Source organism: Megalopta genalis, chromosome 3, assembly GCF_051020955.1.
Source record: "Megalopta genalis isolate 19385.01 chromosome 3, iyMegGena1_principal, whole genome shotgun sequence".
Lineage (NCBI taxonomy): Eukaryota > Metazoa > Arthropoda > Insecta > Hymenoptera > Halictidae > Megalopta > Megalopta genalis.
The window spans coordinates 30,498,828-30,518,514 of record NC_135015.1 but is presented as its reverse complement, the minus strand read 5'-3'; the positions used below and the strand labels follow the sequence as shown (position 1 = coordinate 30,518,514).

Here is a 19,687-nt window from a genome sequence, read left to right as displayed (position 1 = left end):
GATTAATTTTGCCTCCCCAGGACCTTTTGATCGGTGCGATATTTGCTTAAACGATTTAAAGAAGAATTCATTCGACTCGAATTAATCGAAGCCTCGCAATTTCTATCGAATCGAATAGAGACCGATCGATGAAATGCTGACGACGCAAAGTCCGTCGAACGTAATTCGAAAAAAAAAAAAAAGGAATTACAGGAATATCGCTGCGTGTTGGGCAGCGTTTTCTCCGCACGTTTGCGCAACTTCGATCGGATATTAGCGAATCGCGCGACATGGAAGATTCCCTCGATAGTTGCCGCAGCGAAAGATCGAAAGACGAGCCGAAATGACTTTTGAACCGGGCGACGACAAATTGCGGAGGGTGAGTGACATCGACCAGAGTCGGAGCACGCTTCTCGGAGGTTATGAATAATTTTCGACGAGCTTGTTTTTGTTGCAGCGAGCCAGCGTCGTGATTCCGCGCTTGGATAAAACGGAGAGGCGCTTCTTCGAGCTCGTCGACCACGGATCTGTGGCACGCGTGAGCCAATTCCTCGCCGACAACGCCGGCTTCAACGTCAACATCACCGACTTTCAGGCAAGTTGCATAATTCAGCGAACGTCTCGTCGACGCGTTCCCGAGTTCGCGCGCGCGCGATTTCGTGGAAAATTCTAAGAGGAACGGAGGAATCCCGTCGAAGCAACGTTTCCCGGGACCATCGTCGTTACAGATCCGTTACCATCCGACGGGGAGTCCCTATCGCGAGCCATGCGTCAAAGCAAGGCCAGCCCGAATAATTAATTACCAATCTCTCCGCCACGAAGCTGAACGACAAAGAAACGATTCGGAGACAGTTCCGAGACCGGGCGGCTCGTAAAGGTCCCCGAATTTATCTCCCATCACCGGTTTCCCACAGCCGCGCGGCGTAACCGTAAGTGGTGTCGGTCGTTTACGTTGATTCACAAGAAGGCCCAGGTAAAACGGCGACGCCCGGTCGTTTTCCTCGGTCGGATCGGTTGTTCCGTCAACCCCTTTTTCGTGATCATTCCCAGCCGATGATTTACACTTTACACGGAACCGTCTCCGTCTCTGTCCGCCAGCTTCAAAGAGCTGCGCCGTCTGCCCTGAACGCGCTCGTTCGTAACGGTACACGAACTTCTGAAAACGGTAACTCGACGGCGATTCGTTAAAAACCGTGGACGTTCGCGCGAAATTTGCAAACGGATTCCTTTAGAAGGCTTTAGGATACTTTGGAGTTTACCGCGTTCGAACGAACGGCCAGAAATCCAAATAAATTCGATCCGTCGCTCTTGGCGCTCGACAGGTTCGGCGTCGATCGCAAACGATCGGAGATTTCGATAAAATTTCCGTTCTATAGGACCCGCGTGGAAACGTTCGGATTTCCATGAAAAACGTCTTCTTAATTAGGTACCTCGCACGTCGAGGCGACGCGAAGCGTTACTATTTCCGAATCCACTGCACAGAAAGATAAGAAAGTTTCGCTGAAACCGGAGAGTCGATAGAGCGAGCCACGAGCAGAGAAGTCCGCAGGATCGGAGGAGGAAAGCGAAAGTAAGACGAGGCCTCGTTATCTCGGATCTTCACCCCGTCGAGGTACACGTACCCCCCGTGGAATGTTAATCCCTCCCCCGCGCTCGTGCTGGTCGTGTCATCCAGCTCTCTTCGGGGTTCCCAAAAAGCCCAACCCTCGTTTCACTTTGAGGCAGCGGCCGCCTTCGGCTCGTGAGCCCGAGGAGGAGGATGGGGAGGACGAAGGAGGAGGAGGAAGAAGGAGGAGAAAGAAAGAGAGGAACGAGAAGAAGTGGAAGAGGAGGAGGAGGAGGAAGAAGAAGAGGGCCCCGACCGCGCGAGCGAAACGGAACGATAGAAACTGACTGGCTGCCTCCGTGTATCTACGGCCATATTTCAGACCGTCCTTTACAAGACAATGGTTTCAGCCGAGGACCGATAAAAATTATTCAAATGACTCGTCCCGCTGTAAATTCCATCCGGGAATCCCCTTGCCACCGACTTCGCCCGCGAGTCTGCCGGATCGCGTTTGCTCCCGTTTTCGGTGGCGACCCAATATCCACGAAGCGTATCGCAGTCGTCCGACGGCATTTCCATATTCCCGCATTCGGTCACCGTAACGACGGATCCGTGGCCCGGCTTCTTCCGAGAAGGGACGCGACTTTGGCGAATCGGCCCGACGGGTCTCGTCGTCGTCGTCGTCGTCCCTCGGGCCTTTAATCCGAATTGTTTCACGCTGTTCTTCGGATCGTTCTTCGCTCTTCCGAAGCGCGAAGATGCCACCCGGCGGACGCTCGCTCGGAACGCTTTTGACACGCTTTGCGGTCGACGGTGGGTCGGCGAGTCGCTCGCCGACTACGACTTTCCTTTGCCGTCGTTTGTAGCACTCGGAATAAAAACTTGTTCCCTATATTCGAAGTTTTATTAGGTTTCAAAGAAGCCGGAGATCTCGTCGAGCTATTTTTAGGATCTCTGGACGCGGAGTCCCAGACGTCCGCAAATGTAATAAATAACTTGCTGCATCGGCGAACGGGTCGGCCGCGGAAGATTCGATTGAAACCTTTCCCCGATGAAACGAGTTCTCGCGCGCGACCAATGGAAGAAACGTCACTACCCTGCGAAACCGTCGATCGATCCGAAGGGATTTTCGAGAACTTTCCTGCGATCGCGTGACGACCAAAGAAAAGGTCTGACGAATCATTTTCGAATGCTTGAAACAATGAACAGTAAACGATGAGGGAAAGACCTGCAACCTATTAACCGATATTTACGGGTACCCGTTGGATTTGACTTTCGACCGGCAAAGCTTGCCGAAATCGCAAAGATCGCGCGTAGTCACGAGGGTGTAAAGTAGACAGCTGCCAATGGTGAACAGCGGTGGTCCTTCACCGAGTCACCGAGTCACCGAGTCACCGAGTCGCCGAGCATATATCACAAAGTGGGATCGCGGCGGTGCCGTGTGTACTCGGGGGGCCCCATCGAAAAGCCAGATATCACGGAATATTGTGACCGTTGCCGACGACCAACAATGGGCCCGGTCCATTGTCGGGAACCGCCTCTGTAAACACGCCGCAGATGGGCGACAAACCTTGTCCTCCCATTCTCCGCGCAAAAAGGGACACGAACGACCCAAAAAAAGGAAGAAGAGGGAAGCCCGGATAGGCAGAAGAGGTTCGAAAGTCGATCTCACGAGGAGCGGAATTCCATGCTCGTGGAAAGCCGGGAAACTCTCGCGATTTGCGAGCCGAACGATCGAACGTTCCACGCTGATAAGCGCGAATCTTTGGACAATAGGAATCTCGACGTCGTCCGAGAATCGAGCACATTTTCTAGGCACGCGAAAACGTTGTTCCAATTGGAATTTTAACGCTTATCGCTTTTATTCGCCGATGGATTTTTACGGAAAGCGTTCTGCATCGATCGCAACAGATTTCATTCGTAAGCTCGACAAAAGCCGAATCGTCTCCGCCGACTCGGGGCTCTCCGTTTAATTCGATCGATGTCGGTAGAATATATAGCGTTCCCAAAATCGTACTTGTAATATATGCGTGAACTTTTCTGTGCAGGGTTTCACGGCGCTGCACATCGCGGTCCACAACAGAGACACCGCGATGGTGGAGTATCTCTTGTCCTCGCCAGACATCGACCCGGGAGACGCTCACCTGCACGCGATCGTGATCAACGATCAGAAAATAGTCGCGCTGATATTGAATAAATTAAATAAATTAACGAAGGGTCTGGAGCACGTGGGAGTCACGCAAAGCGCCGATTTCCCGGACAACGCGACTCCTCTGCTGGTGGCTGCACGGTGCGGTCATTTCGAGATGATAGAGTACCTCCTGAAGAGACACCACAGCATCTCGAAGCCGCATCCGTCGAACTGCAAATGCGAGGACTGCGCGTACGGACCTTTATCGTCATCGTTCGACCGAACAATGCTCGAAGCAACAGAATATCTGACTTCTGTACCGGCAACCGGGTATCCCCTTGCTACGATTCCTTTCACGATTTCCGGTGTCCGAGAAATATCGTAAAATCGTTTCGGAACGTCCGGCCTTAAAAAAGGACTCGGCTGCCGGCGCGAGGGCGAAAGGGGTAGCTTCGTTCGAGACAATTTATGAGTTTCGGCCTCGACGAACGATCCTGTTGCGTCGCCGCTAATATTCACGCCTGGACAATGGCTCATCAAAGTTTTCGCGCGGGTCGCATTGTGGGGCGGTCGGACGCGAAGGACGAAAGGGGTGGATGAAATTAATGATACCGTTGTTCGTCCGTGCAGGGAGGAACGGACGAGATTCGATTGGCTGACGATCGAGAAAATGCGATTATTCACGTACAGCGCGATCACGAACCCGGCGTACATCTGCCAGACGGTCGACGACCCAATTCTCGAAGCGTTCAATATATCTTACGAGCTGAAAGAAGCGGCCAATTCGAACAAAGAATTCCATCACGAATACAAAGGGCTCGCCAAGGTTCGGTCGCGTCTCATCCGGCAGCGGACGCGAGATCGTTGATCGAGCAACGTTTCTTCCGCAGAGCGTCTCCGAATTCGCGACCGAACTGATCGACTGCGCGCGAACGATCGACGAGGTGGAGATCATTTTGAAACAGTCGACGGGATTCGCCGTCTCGGCGAAATTCGACTTCCCTCGTCTGCTGTTCGCCCTGCACCACAGACAGAGGAGTTTCGTCGCTCATCCGAACGTACAGCAGGTCAGCAGTTCTTAAACCCGTCCTCGCGCGACGAAATGCGACGAAATTGCGACGCGAGATCGGTTCGAAGGGAATTCACTCACGGCTTCGCCCGTGCTTTCAGCTGGTGAAAAGCAAATGGATCGAAGACTGGTACGCGTGGAAGGTGATGAGCAACTGGTCGAAGCTGGTGCACATACTGCTGCGTATCTTCTTCTTGCCGGTGATCCTCGTGATCGTGCTGTTCCTGCCGAACTCGAAGATCTCGAAGTTCGTCCAGTCACCGGTTAATAAGTTCGTCTCGTCGATCGCGAGCTACTTGTTGTTCCTGTTCGTGGTATTCCTGCAATCGCACACCGACAAGACCCAACAGCTTCGCGGGCCGCCTAACACCGGTATACAAACGATCCCCTGATTCCTGACGTTGACAGATCGGGAACCGAGCGAACCGACAGGTTACCGTTCGGCTTCTGATCGCCGGTCGCTTCTGCAGTCTACGTTTGGTTCCTGGCGATTTACATCCTCTCGTATACCTGGGCGGCGATTCGTCTCTGTCTGATCCACGGACCGAGACGGTTCTTCTCCAAGTATTGGTACTGGTACGATATCGGCCACCCAATTAGCCGTTATTTACAGTTTACGGGAATCTCGATCCGGGGCGCGATCGTTTCTCAGTTTTCGAAACAATCGATCCCTTTCGCGGAGTATTGTAATTTGCTGTAACATTGTCGCGACTGCTCTTGCGTATACGAATTGTTTCGCATCGTTCGCGAATATAAAGCGTCAAAATAAATTCATGTGAACGCTCAACGCGCGCAGAGAGAAAGAGAGAGAGAGAAAGGGGGGAAGATTTAACTCTTTATAGGAATATTTCCGCAAAAACTCGACGCTAATTTCTAACTTGTTAAAGAATCTAGGGTAGTGGTTATTTAACACGTTCCGTGCCACGTGTACCATAAATGGTACACGTTAAACTTGACCATCAGGCCACGTGTACCATAAATGGTACACGCGGACATATTTATTTAAAGCGCTGAAGACATACATTTTGTGACAAATTTGATTGTATAAAATATATTTCCACCAAAAGGATGAGAGGCATTGTAAAAAATGCTGTATAGAACAAAGCACATAAATTTGTTTAATCGTTATATACACAATAACTATTAATTACAATGATTGACTTTTTTAAAGCAAGAGCTGCATAAAAACGGTTGATTCGGGCAATCACTATTTATCTACTGATGATATAATGAAATATTATGTGATAATGTATCAATCTTTAGTCAAAACATCAAATGGCCTGAACGACAAGTTAGGCAAAAATGGCTTGGCACGGAACGTGTTAATAACGAACGAAATCTCGTTTCAGGTTCGAAACGGTGATGTTGTTCCTCTTCGTTCTGACCTTCCTCTACTGGATCACCGCCGCCATAGACGTGAATAGAAACGGACAGCTCGAATTGGAGAGAAAGTATTGGAACATGTTCGATCCCACGCTAATCGCCGAAGGAATTTTCTGCCTGGCGACGATAATGGCTTATTTAAAGTTGCTGTACTTTTGCCTGCTCGACTACCACCTGGGTCCTTTGCAGCTCTCTTTAGGGAAAATGATCTACGACGTCCTCAAGTTCGCCGCTCTCTACTCGATCATTTTGATCGCCTTCACCGTTGGTAGATCGATTCCCGGTCTCGATCGATTCCCGACGCGACGATCGAACGCATAAAACCGTCGAACGTTTCCAGGAACGTGCAAGCTTTACCAGTATTACGACGGAATGGTGCAGATCGACGACGAATCGAAGATCAAGACCCAACAAGTGAGCTCGTTCGTCGGTCTTATGGCCGCTCTGAAGACCTTCTTCTGGGCGTTCTTCTGCATGAGTCCGATGGAAAGCGCGGACGTGATAATTGAGAATCTTCCGGGGGAATCGAAATACGAGAGCGTCATTAATCATCACTCGTTCACCGAACTGATCGGCTACATAGCGTTCGCCGGTAATGTTCCATCCTTTCGCGAGACGCGAATAAGCGAAACGTGTAGCCGCGTCGGAAAACATTTCGGAAAATTTATCGCTTTCCGCGATCGGTTCGGCGACGATTAATCGCTACTCGCGTTCCAGTGTACACGTTCATCGCGGTGGTACTGATTCTGAACATGCTGATCGCGTGCATGTCGAACACTATGACGCGTGTCACGGAAAACATGATCGAGGAGTGGGCGTTCGGCCGTACGGAGGTTCGAAAAATTAGGATTATCAAACGGAACGCCGGAATTCTTACGAATCTCTGTTTTTTAGACTTACGTGGACTTCATGCTGACGACAGCCCTTCCACCGCCGTTCAACATTATCCCGACGCCGATTGGAATCCAGCCGATCGCCGAGTACGTGAAGATACTTTTGAAACCACGGGAAGGGAAACGAGCACGCTGGAACATCAATCATTGTTGGTTCATCGTTAGTAGAGAGTTGCACAAAATTTATACCTTGTTATTAACGCGTTCGGAATTTTGTAAGTCGCATAGGTACGTCGAATTTGGTAAAAGACGCTTCGCCTTCTATTTTCTTTTCAACAGGAAACCGCGGAAAAGGAGAAAGACCGCCACTTTTCTCTGGTAATGTCTCAGTTGGTTCAACGATATTTCCGGAAGAAAAATAGAGAGGCCGAGCAGAACGAAGCGGAAAAGATGCGACAAGATATCGTCGAACTATCGACGATGCTGAGAGAAGCTTTGTCTCCCGAGCAGAATTTTAATTGATATTGAAACACAGGATACGCTGAACTCGCTAGAATTTGATTTTGTGGACCATTTTGCGATACCGTCCGGCTGTACTCTGTAGCGCCCCAATTATTGTTATTACGAACGGACAAATGGATTCGGGCCAGTTCGGTCGTGTTAATTATTTGCTACGAAATACCATGCTGCATTTTACGATCGCGTACGGCGTGCGTCGAGCTCGATGAATTTACAATTTTCAAGGCGAGAAAGATACGGAGAAACGAATCTTACCGGAAGAAAATGAGAAAGAAGGGATCTCGTTTCTCGTTGACGCGCGAAGCCTACGTCTTGTGCCAACAACAAGGGTGAAACCGTCTCCCTATCCAGCACGCGTGTATACCCGTAAAAAGAATTGCCCGGAAACCTCATGAATAGAGAGGTTGCCGACCCCAACGCTATCTCGCAATCTCGCAATCTCGCTGGATCGTCCGACGACGATTTTTCTCCGAGGGAGAATCCACTCCGAGAACTTCTTTCGCGCACTGTTTAATTTTACGGAAATCTGAACAACGAGCACAAGATTTCGACGAATGCCCGTCCGGCCGTCGCGAACATCCTAGATTAGTCGATTCATCGGATCGCCGAGATTTCAGTGGGAAGAACTCTCTCTCCTTTTTCTGTGCGAGCTCGCGAACAGAGACAGAATTTCTGAGCGAAGGGAAAGAACGTATCTTGGAACAAGTATCGTTCCTTTGTGTGCAGCGCGACGATTGCTCCGTAAAAATCGATCTCTTCTAAAATCGTTTCAATTCCGAAGATCGGTCGCTTCGCTCGCGACACCTCCGTAACTATCCGCGAGACCGAATCGAGTTTTCTACCCCGTCGATCGCGCGATCGATTCGGCAAGGTTAAATTTCAAGGTATTCGCGATCGCGAGCACAAATCTGCGCGGAACTGTGTCCTATCCGGACATAAATCGCGCGCATTCTTCGCATTCTATGCAAAGTTCGGTTCGTTTCCGCGAAGCTTTAACGTTCTCGCGGAGCACGCTCCGAGGCACGCTGCGGGGAACGCGGTCCTAATTCAAAAAGTTTTCAGATTTATTAAAAGTTTACCGCTCGCTATGGCAGCGAGTCCTGCTCTTAGCAGGTCGGAATTCATTTTAGAGATGTTAAAAACGTCCGCGCGAAATGGGATCCACGGTAGCGAATTCGTTTCGTCCGGAAATCTCGAGCGTCGAACATTCTCCGATGATAAACATGCTAACGTAAAAAATTAATGGAACTCGTCGACGATAATGTTCGGTACGTGAAAAATCGGCTCGCGCAAAACTTTAATACGATAAACGATTCGGGCGAACTTTCGTATTCTCTACGCTTTTAATTTCGCTGTTACGGCATATTGTATCGTGCGCGTCGTGTAAACTTCTCTCGCAGATTTTAATAATACGGGAGTCGATAGTTCGTACGAATAATTCGCGAAAAATTTCGGTGAGCGAAGATACCGCTACAAAATTGAACTTCGGGAAACGTCGCGTTTACGTAACGCAGAATTCTATCGAATAAGATGCGCATCGAAGAAGATGAGTTCGAAAGGAGGGAATAACAAGAAACAGACCCTTTTCGCGCCTCGATCGATACTCGAACAGAAGTGGCCAGCCTCGAGTACGTTAAATTGCCCGGACGTCAGCTTCTTTCCCAGCAATTGCCTCGCACCGTCGACGCGTTTACTCGATCCATCTACGCTCGGCCGAAAGAGAAGGTAGCCGTGAACATCCGCGAAGATCTCGCGCGATCTTAATCCCGATTCGTGACATTTTTCCATAATTTTCAAAATATTTTTCCGAATCGTCGCTGGGCAAATTTCATACCGGATGACAACGATAATGGCTGCGCGCCGAGGCACGTCGTCGCCGGCGCTTATTAAAACGCGTAAGCGGTACGGATTAATTCACTGGCAATAACGTCCAATAGCATCCGATCGCGGATACCTTCCGTCGACGTAATTGATTGCTTTGCCAATAGTCCGTTTCCGACGAGTCTGCGACGGTGCTCCACTCGCTACAATTTCATTAGGGCAAATCGGTTTGCTTCTGACGTTGATCGGGAATTACGTCGGGTTCGCTGCTAAGGAACTTCTCCCGCCAGTAAATTGGAAAAAGAAATAAACCTATAAGCCGGTAACGCCTTGGGAAAACTTGTAAAAGTCTTATTGGATCGGGATTACATGGCGACGACTCGTTCCGAGTGTCTCGAAGTATCTCTCGTCGAAGATGTATCGGGAATTGCGACGGGTAACATTTTTCTTGCGATCCTCCACAAAAATTTGAGATAACCTCGACCAAGAAACTATGGCCAAATCGATATTGATATTCGGGCTCCTCTGAAAGCAAAATATGTAACTAAATGGTTAAATTTCGAGACCAAACTGCTCGAGCTTCCGCGAGAATCTCGGATTGGTTTACCAGATGATGTTTGGAAGAAAGTTAAGACATGTTGCAAGTGGTCGAAGCGGTCGAATAAACGACCCTAAACGTTAGCCTTGCTACCCTTGATCTTTAAGCGGACAACCTTGATCTCTAAAGTCGAAGGACCCGTATCTTGGTCGTCGAGGTACTCGAGATCGTTTATTATCTTTGGTATTTCCTACGGTACCGTGGGCCTATATCGCAACGTCTCGAAATTTCTTACGCCATTCCTTAAAGTGATTCGTTCAGCTTCTCGAAAATGCCGACGTAGATTGAATTTTTAAAAAGGCGTTCGGTTCCCAGGAATAGGAATGTCGGTCATCGCAGATCGATGATAAAAGTGCTAAATAGATTCTCGAGAACCAGTCGCTGAAACTTCCGGCAAGTTCGAGCACGGAATGCTCGAAGACCCGTTGCTATTTACGACGAGGGTGACTACGCGGGGGCCAAGGGGTGCAAAGTAGTCGTGAATCGAGCGACGAACGACGTTCCAGGGAAATCCGAAGGATTTTGTCGGAGATTCGAAGATGCGCGGCAGAAAGTTCCGATCGCCCGTTGAATCTGCGACGAAGTATCTAGACTAGACAGAGCGCAATCGGCATCGCGGCAGCCATTATGGGAGCTCGTGCATTTTTCCTCGGCTAACAGGGACATCCTCGTGCCGGAAACGCTCGTTTCCGGATTTCGAGTCGCGAGCGCGGAGGACGCGAGCCCGAGCTTTTTCTCCTCTCTTTTCGTGCATCGGCTCTGCCGGAATTCCTCTCGGGAACGAAAATCGAACGAGCCGAGAGAAAATTTTCCTCGTAATCTACCGGCCGGAATATTAAAATTTCTGAGCCGAGCGAAAACTTGACGAACTCGTTTAATCGATGGATCTTTTATTCGCGCCGTACGGATTTTAATTAAAATCAAGCTCGCCGCCGACTTATTTTTCTATCGGGATATTTTATACGCCGCGATTTTTCGATCGCGATATTTTATACGCCGGCGAACTTTATTGGCCCGACGTGCTTCGTATGCGACGCGCACTCGTTAAAATTGTATTACGCGAACGAGCTTGTGTTTATTTTCGACGCGTTGCTCGAGACGACGAAAAGAGGAAGCGGAGCCGCGTCTGTGTATCGATCGTACAACCGTTTCTCCATGTACGTGCATGCATGCTTCCATCGCGCGGATGCCTATGTATCTTTCATTGAAACGGGAACGTTCGGATGTCGGAGGTAAATCAAAATCGTCGAATATAATTTACCTCGCTCTCTCGGGGGTGTATCCGGCCGATCGTCCTCGCAGTTATACGTCGGTTCGTCGTCGAGCAAAGAATCGAATCTTCCCCGAGAGTGTCGTAACGCGCGACCCTAGGTTTCCCGCTTCCCGGAAAGCTCTCCGAGATAAGATTCGCAGGCGGCATCAGCCCGGTCCACGTTCTCGTAAATTCTCTGTTAAAGGCCGCGGTAAAATGTTCCTCGGCTCTACACGGATATTCGCGACGCAGCGAGCTGCACAGCGAGCCGTGGAACGGCGGATTCTTTATGCGGGGAGGCCATTGTACGCGCGTACAACGATGCGTCTGTCCTTTGCTCGCTGTTTCTACTTAAAAGGGCAGGTCCGCGACGATTATAACTTCCCCGTTGTTCGCAATCTCCTAGAACAAAAAACAGAGTTCGCGTTTCCCGTGTGTCCCGATTTGCGTGCAGATATCGATCGTTAAACCGCGTATGCGACATCGAAATTGTGCTAATTGCGGGACGCAGGAGCTACGTAGACGCTCGTTTTCCGAATAATCTTGAGGAACCGATCAGGCTCTAAATACGTTTAAAGAATGTACAAAATCGACCCGACATCGTAACAGAGATTGAACAATTTTTCCAGCCAGGAAAGCATCAACGGTAGCCACGCGAAACAAGATTCCGTTTGCTCTCGTTTCGTGGCACGACAACGGCTGAAACGCGACATCGGCCAAATTAATTGTCCGTTTCGTTGAGCGTGCACGGGAAGATTAATCTCCGACGACCGAAATTCATTCTCCGGGGGAAATCGATGTAAGATGTTTCACGCGGGGGCTTTCCGATCGTATTGTCACAGTAACGGGCACGCAAAGGAGATAAGGGATAAGTGTCTGTGGCCTGTGGCACTTCGAAGAGAAAGGTCACCGCAGAAAGGGTAGCACGTAGGAGAGAGAAAGAGAAGAAGAGAGAGAGCGAGAGAGAGAGGGAGAGAGAGAGAGAGAGAGAGAGAGAGAGGCGGAGGACCCGAGAGGATGCGCGAGCCGCGAGCTCCGCTCCTGTTCGCAGTTCTCACGCGGCTTTCGTGATGCGAGTATCGTGGTCCTTGGATGTTTCCGCTGACGCGAACAGGAAGGGGATGTAAATGGTGGTGGCCGACGATCCCTGTCCTCGCGTTGGTGTGACAGCCCCCCGAAGGCCGACTCAGTGACACCGTTTTCTACGACTTCCGCGAACCACCCCGATTTCCGCCTGGGTGCCGCTTCGTATTCTCCCGACTTTCGCACACGTGTTCCGCGGAATTCCGCGAAGAAACTACGAGAAGTGAGACGAGAACTTTCGACGACGCGCGCAACGAAATATTTCGTGGAACGTGACCCCGAGAAATTTCAACTTGTCGGATTCGAACTCTCGAATATGCACACGTAACGCGTTGCGCGACCGCGTAGACGCGATGCCCGTAAAGGTTAATGGATTAACGAGCGACCGGAATGGCGAGAGCGTAAAGTTGAACTGAAATTTCAAGCGGCGAATTAAATGCGCGCAACGCTCCGAATTCAATTCTGAACTTCGTAAAGAGCGACGGGATATTACTGTAATAAACGACGTTCGTTGCGCGCGCGAACATTTCCCCGAGGAACGTTATAACTAAATTATCTAGCAAATGTGGTAGCTCGAATAACGGTAACCTATTAGCGGTGCTTGTAAATTCTGAAGATTCGCAGGTATCGAACCGAGCAGTCTGTACGTACCATTTGCCATTTACACGTATATTTCAGTTCGCGGGGGTGGTAGAATTTAATCGCTATTTGACGCACGATTCGTAAAGTAGCAGAATTTAATTACCACTCAACGCGCGCGCGAGTTGTAAAATAATAAAATTGTACTGCTGGTAAAATTGCATCGCTGTTCGACGTATTCGTAAAATCGGAACGTAACTTTGACGCGCTGACGCGTCTCGTCGAAAAAATCGTGTTTAAACAGAAACGAGCGTGATATGCGCGAGTTTCGTAAAAAAGTTCTAGGGGATTAATAAAAATGACAAATAGGGAGAGAACGCGAATAAAGGTGACCGAGACTCGGGCGGTGAAACTCGAGTTGACGTATATCGATGAAGCGGAGGCTCCCGCGAGATTCTACGCGAATTTACTTTTCTCGTGACTCGAGAGTCCTTTTACGCGGAGAATTTCTATGGAAATTGTTGTCCACGTTCTTCGAGAGGAAACCGTTTCCCATCGGCGTAGAGTTCCGCGGATCGTTAGAGGCGATCCACGCGCGAGCCTAGATCGAACTCGATCGATACTCGATCCAACTCGGTCGCTGGAGAACGAACGTGGAGCGGTAGCCTCGCGAGGATATTTCTCCTGGATTGCTCCGGAAATGGATGATGTTTGCGAGGGGAGACAACGATTCGATCGGGAACGCGTAAACCGCGATGAGGCGGAAACGTTTGTGAAGGTAAAACCAGAGAAACTAATAACTGCTATTCGCAACGTTTGCATTGGCAACGCGCGCAAACACTCGAAATTAAATGGTTTGCGAAGGTCGGCGGAGATTTCGTTTGCTCAGTTAATTGCGTTTGTTTGCGGAATAACCGGCGGAACGGAGAGTGGATTTTAAACAAGCGGGAAATGGAAACGGAATTTCTTTGCTCAGCCATAGAGACCGACCGCGAAAGAGTATAAACGTTCTCTGATTCGATGCGTTACTTCGCGACTTTTGCATTCAATATTTGCGTTATCAAATATATATATATATATATATATATATATATATATATATATATATATATATATATTTCTTCGTAGAACATACATGTATTCTCTACCATTTTTGTTAAAAGAACGTTTCCCGATATCGATGCTCTGCGGTCGGGTGCACCGTCGAGGCATATTAGATTTCGGCCGAGTTTGAAACAGAATGTACAGCTTCGACAATTGTGACAGTTGCAATTATTTATTAATACCTCGATAAAATGCGACTCGCAGTTTCGCGATTCGCGGACGTTCTTTGAAATTAGTATCGACACGCATGTTCCACGTATTCGAACAAGCGCTACGAAAACGGTGATATTAGCTTGTCGAACCGCGTTAATACAGATCAGACGCTAATGCGTTCGTCTATATGCATATGGATATAAAAGCGTGTTCTCTCCGATCATATGGACCGTTTATTTTGAAAATGGTGTAAGTCCTTTTTTAAAAAAAATGAGATATCACGTAATTTATGCTTAATTTAGTGTAAACTTTTTGTTTATAACTAGTTAGTATTTAATATCTTAAAAAATGCCAATGCTTTGTTCAGTTTAAAATTGGCCGGTAAAAGAAATTGCGTAATCATTGATTATGAAAGTGGTGTAAGTCCAATTTCCATCACGATGCCAAGCCTATTACATACGAAAAATATAAGGATATGCAGCAGCTATTACCTTATATACCTCCTGTGCATCATGAATACTTCAAAACACTGCCACATGAAGAGCATAAGTAATTAATAATACCAATATCTTGTGTTAAGTTTAACAATATATAAATATAATTAACGTTCAAAATAAAAAATGCTAATCCTATTTTATTTCTTGTTATTATTTATAAACAAAATTGGATTAATATGAGATATATTTTAAGTGATATTTGTTATTTCAAAATTGAAATTAAATGATATTTACAATTGGCTAATTATGAAAGTGGTGTAAGTCCATTTGCAGCCTGGAAATTGTATATTATTTTCGTTAAATTCGCCTAAAAGAAATTTATATAATCAAATTACATATTGATAAATTAGTACAAACATTCCCAGACTTCACATAATTAACCTATATTTTTTAATTGTCAGATCTGCTAACATTCAATTTTCTCGAAACGAAAGAAAGTGGACTTGCACCACTTTCAAAATAAACGGTCCATATATTTACCATCGTCCGTATCGCTTTACAGTTTGAATTTACATCGCGGCGAAACAAAAGGCAGGAATCGCGTTCGTAAAAGCATCGTGCACGCGAACAATCGAGAAAAAACGTGACAGAGAACATGTTATCTGCTCGCTTTACTAAGCGACAACAAAAAATTCTCGCCCCGTTGCCCTTTTCCCGCTATCGCTAGCCTTTCAACGATGAAATATTGAAAGCTCGAGTGTCTTTTTACGACTTGTCGTCCCCGTATCAACATCTGCCAATCGGGCGAATTTAATGTCTCGTGGAACATTGGCTTTTACATAAAAATTTCTTTCACGGTATTTTCCACCGAGAAAATAATCGTTTTCATCGTCGTAAAATATGTTATCCGTTCCTGAATAAATTTAGAAGCGAAGCAAACATTTGCGACTCGGAAAATTAAAGAAAAAGCGTATGAAAATATAAAGTACAGCCCGAAAGGTTTTATAGCTGTTATCAACGTCGTAAGATCATTAAAATTGGTATTTATAATTATACGCGAAATAATTGCATAAAAGTTTACATCGTTGTGACTTTAATTGTCCTTCGAGGTAATTCTTTATACTAAATATATGTTATACCGCAGGTACAAATGATTCTTCTCGCTTTGGCTATCGGATGCTATACTGGCAAAAATCGTTTGCTGCGAAAAATCTGTATTTTGAACTGGTGGTGCCATCCGTGTCGAATGACCGAAACTGCTAGACAATTGTTACAAACAGGTGAGTGCGTTCGGTTAATAATAGAACGGTTCGAATATTAACACAATTCGGATATACATACTCGGATCCCGGAAAGATTTATTCTGAAAATGATTTGAAACTTATTTCAAGACGATGTTTTTTTTATTAATTCTATTCTCACAAAGATTTTAGATAATGCAAGATTTTCCTCCGATTTGTTTAAAATGGAGAAATCAATTGCTCCTAAAAAAAAAAAAACAGTATCTTTCCTTAATTTTATTGCCAATAAAGATTATGACGTTATTGATTGAAAGAATAGTTCGAGCTTCTAAATATGCAGACTATCGAGGAATTAATCGGATATAGATGAAATTGTTCGATAACGTTGACAACACACAATTTCGCATTAGATGAACTCGGGCTTTATTCGATTCATAAAATATATAAAATATTTACAACGTAACAAGCATTCTTCTCTTTTTATATTAAATATTCTTAAAGCTTAAATTTCAGATCATTTCGAATTCTAATCCTGACTTAAGTTTTGACATTTACATCGGTCCATTCTTTTCAGAAAATATTTAACAGTGAGTACTCTAAATTAAACTTATTCCTTCGTGCAAAAGGCTTTGGTTGTTTCCGTTGCGAAAGGACACGATGTAATACAAATATCGAAACTAAGGAAACGGAACAATGACGAATAATAGAATTCCTAATCGATTGAAATTAATAAAAGTACATACATACGCTATCGTTGATACATTCGTATGTCCCAAGATATAGATGCGATGACTTTTTCAGACAGTTTGAACATGAGTGACGAAATATCAATATTTTTGGTAGTCGTTCTCGCGATTGGAGGTTTAATGATGATAAGCGCACTGCTGGCCTGTTATGCTTGTATCTTTCGGGACTTATGCTGCAGACAGGAAGACAGGACAAAGAGAAGACGTGTCCAGAATCCTCGTCAAGAACGTGATGACCCTAACAGACCCAAAATGGATGCAATACTTTTGAATGATATTACTCAAGGAGAAAGTATGCCTACAGAGTCTGACAAAGTTTAACGAGAAGGAATTGAAACACGCAAAATTGTCAAATTTGTTTGGCAAAAAGAATTGACAATAACTGCGGAAGAACGAATTAGAAATGAAACAAACGATACCGAAGAATTTTGAGTCTCGTAATCGATGACTGTGAAATATGGAATGTAAACCAAAACAGTCTGACGTTTATTCCAAGCTGCTATATTGCAGATTAATTCGTATTATGTACATAGTCGGTTACATTCATACACACATATGTATACACATATGTGACAAAATTGATGTAATAAAAAATCTCTGGTAAAAATATTTAACATCGTCCGATCGCCAACAACGGCATGAGGAAATTCTGTGCCACGGTCCATGGCTATATCTACAACTATATTAATATATAAAATAAATTTCTATGTATATTTCTTGTGCACTTATTATGCTACCCGTATTGCATAAAACACACATGTTCCCATCTTTTTTGGTAACTCTACCAGTTACTGAACTAAGTACCAGCAAATCGTTTTTATAGATGTTATATTGTGCAACCATGAACTCTATTATAATATACTCGACTAGCTGATTTGACTGTTAAGCTGCTGGAGTACCGACAGTACCACTTCCCTTAAAGTCTGAAACATTTGTTACGCATTTGTTAACTCACAAATAAAACCTATGTAGCAGTTCTAACGAGCGTAACTTATTCACCTGAGGTTTACAATGCTCCTCCAACCAACTGAACACACATCCTGATAACTCTGCAAAATTTGCTACAGAAATGTTATTAAAAGTTTGAAACAAACGATCCATAATTGCCTGGAACTGGAATAATATTTAAATTGTAAGCAATTTCAAAATCGAAAAGTATACGTATCGCGTATCGTAAACTTACCACTTGAAATTTAGTTTCGTCGGATATACGCATTTCCGCGTGTCCTGGTTGGGTCTGATGCGATTTAACGATCTGTTCGTAATTAGTTTGCATAATACGCAAGGCGACAACTTCTTTTCTTAAAGCGTTACGTTCTTCCTCTTGTTTCTTCTTTTGTTGCAACAGAAACTGTATATAATCGATGGACTTTTGAAGCACGGTAGCCTTAGATAATTTGTAACCCGACGAATCGGTATGCTGACAAGTGGGAACCAAATCCTGGAGAGAATCGTATCCTTTTTTAATCGCGTCTCTCCGTTTCTGTTCGGCTTGAGTATGCGCTTCCCTCCTGCGTTCCTTATAGCTTATAGTCGAATTTTTGTTGTCGCTGTCTTCGTCTTCTGCAAATATGTGGCAACATAGAACTTTTGTAGAAATCTTAAGTAACAACTTATCGTAAACGTTGCCAAGATCCATTTAAATACCCACCCGTGTTATGAGCAGACGAAGATGGAGTGTTTACCGAACCGGTACTACTGCAACGAGAGAATGTGTACTTTTCTGTAGGACTAGATGGTTCCAGCTTCATATCGCTATCGGTTCCCATGTTACCACCTCCTCCACGCATCGCTATACTGGCTGCTTATGCAAAACGATAGAAATTCGATAGCATTAGAAACGTAACTCTTTAATATTTCTCAAACAATATACGCAATTAAAAATAAATGGGAAATTGATCTAATCCTGTACTATCAAGCATCGATTACTGATAACAACTTGATACAAAGTGTGTTACTATATCACATAGAACGTTCAATAACAACGAATAATTAAACTCATAAAACTGGTAAACACTTACACATTTCATATCCATCTTTGTGCAACGTATCTGCCATCGCGTCAACGATCTGCTTGTCGAAGATCAACGCGAGAGAGAAACGTTATCAACCTAAAATGCGCACGTGGAACGGTTACAAGTTACAACCAAGTTGCAACAAGTAATATGCACTGGTAGCGTAGTGTGATAGAGCACAGTTATCCATAAAGATTCGATCGGCAAACTGTTGCGTTCGAAAAAGGACACGTTAAATCTGGAAGACTCGTACGATCACTACGAGACACGATTGCGACACCATAATTTTGATAAACAAACAATTCCGAAATTAATCCGTAATTACCATTATGTACTGTGTTATGTAGACACAGCCATCTTCGACAGAAGTGTAACTGTGAGGTTGAGAATGCTCGTCGACATCTCGACGAAGCAGGGTCGCCACCTATCGAGACAAAGGAACAGAACTGTCAAACGAAGCCACGTGCTCGACTAGCAGACGAAAGCGAAAGTCAAGGTCGTGCCAGGCCAATTCAAACGGTTTCACGCTAGCAGTTATTCCGTCTCGCGTGAAAAACACAGCACACGTGGGAGAACCAGAGCTGAAATGCATGAGCGATTAATAAGTTGCATTCTATGTATTTTTTTACGAATTTTAATAGTTAGTTAGTTCAATGAGTACGTACTGCACGCATTAGATTCAAACAATTGACCATTCAGGACACCCGCGCATATCAAATCCCAGCGAAGCAGAGGCATTGTACTGTGAGAAGGATGATGATGATGATGATGATGATGATGGTGATGATGACGATGACGATGATGATGACCATACCAAAATAATTATCCTGTAATAACTGGTACAAAAAGGCTGAAGGAGCAATTGAATGTTCACATTTACTGAGTAGAAATGTAAAATATCTCCGAATTTTCATTTTAAACGTAATGCAAACATAGAAGGCATCTAGGAGTACATTTTATGTTAAATTACGTTTATTATAAGATGTATCTAATATATTATAGTATAATATATATAATATATATAGATGATATATATGATATATATTATAGTATATATTTACAATCGCTTTAATACATGTAAAACCATTTAAGATAACTCACGTTCTTCGGCGGCACGACGTTTCGGGCCGTAACGCTAGCATTTGTGTTCCTATGTTCATCGTATTCATGCTCACGATCCGTTTTTCCGTGTGTGAAT

The 19,687-nt window shown here is 45.5% G+C and overlaps 3 protein-coding genes across 3 annotated transcripts; 2 read left to right on the top strand and 1 right to left on the bottom strand.

Annotated features, from left to right (window-relative positions):
* The first annotated feature begins 322 nt into the window (after positions 1-322).
* LOC117218177 (short transient receptor potential channel 4) lies at positions 323-9,962 on the top strand. The gene is given in 12 exon segments (XM_076519477.1): positions 323-358; positions 437-574; positions 3,574-4,039; positions 4,130-4,482; positions 4,547-4,723; positions 4,827-5,109; positions 5,208-5,301; positions 6,075-6,376; positions 6,449-6,700; positions 6,826-6,941; positions 7,003-7,314; positions 7,317-9,962. Coding segments are annotated over 12 exon segments (2,676 nt in total). The 3' UTR covers positions 7,464-9,962.
* A 114-nt stretch (positions 9,963-10,076) lies between these two features.
* On the top strand, positions 10,077-17,455 carry LOC117218211 (uncharacterized). The gene is made up of 3 exons (XM_033466435.2): positions 10,077-13,571; positions 15,632-15,767; positions 16,530-17,455. The coding sequence occupies exons 1-3, from the start codon at positions 13,305-13,307 to the stop codon at positions 16,793-16,795; spliced, it is 669 nt and encodes a 222-aa protein (XP_033322326.2). The 5' UTR covers positions 10,077-13,304; the 3' UTR covers positions 16,796-17,455.
* bigmax (helix-loop-helix-leucine zipper transcription factor bigmax) lies at positions 16,960-18,898 on the bottom strand. The gene is made up of 5 exons (XM_033466434.2): positions 18,496-18,898; positions 18,126-18,275; positions 17,658-18,037; positions 17,474-17,587; positions 16,960-17,397 (listed from the first exon to the last, which is right to left on the bottom strand). Exons 1-5 carry the CDS (start codon positions 18,530-18,532, stop codon positions 17,341-17,343), a joined length of 738 nt encoding a protein of 245 aa, XP_033322325.1. The 5' UTR covers positions 18,533-18,898; the 3' UTR covers positions 16,960-17,340.
* Positions 18,899-19,687: the final 789 nt, after the last annotated feature.

Excerpts from the sequence above, each read along its gene's own strand:
- bigmax (XM_033466434.2), bottom strand. The coding sequence starts at position 18,532 with ATGGCAGATACGTTGCACAAAGATGGATATGAAATGT. Across the intron at positions 18,038-18,125 it reads TTCGTCTGCTCATAACACGG|AAGACGAAGACAGCGACAAC; the intron begins GTGGGTATTTAA and ends ACATATTTGCAG. Across the intron at positions 17,588-17,657 it reads ACGAAACTAAATTTCAAGTG|TTCCAGGCAATTATGGATCG; the intron begins GTAAGTTTACGA and ends ATATTATTCCAG.
- LOC117218211 (XM_033466435.2), top strand. The coding sequence starts at position 13,305 with ATGGAAATTGTTGTCCACGTTCTTCGAGAGGAAACCGTTTCCCATCGG. Across the intron at positions 13,572-15,631 it reads AGGCGGAAACGTTTGTGAAG|GTACAAATGATTCTTCTCGC; the intron begins GTAAAACCAGAG and ends GTTATACCGCAG. Across the intron at positions 15,768-16,529 it reads TAGACAATTGTTACAAACAG|ACAGTTTGAACATGAGTGAC; the intron begins GTGAGTGCGTTC and ends TGACTTTTTCAG.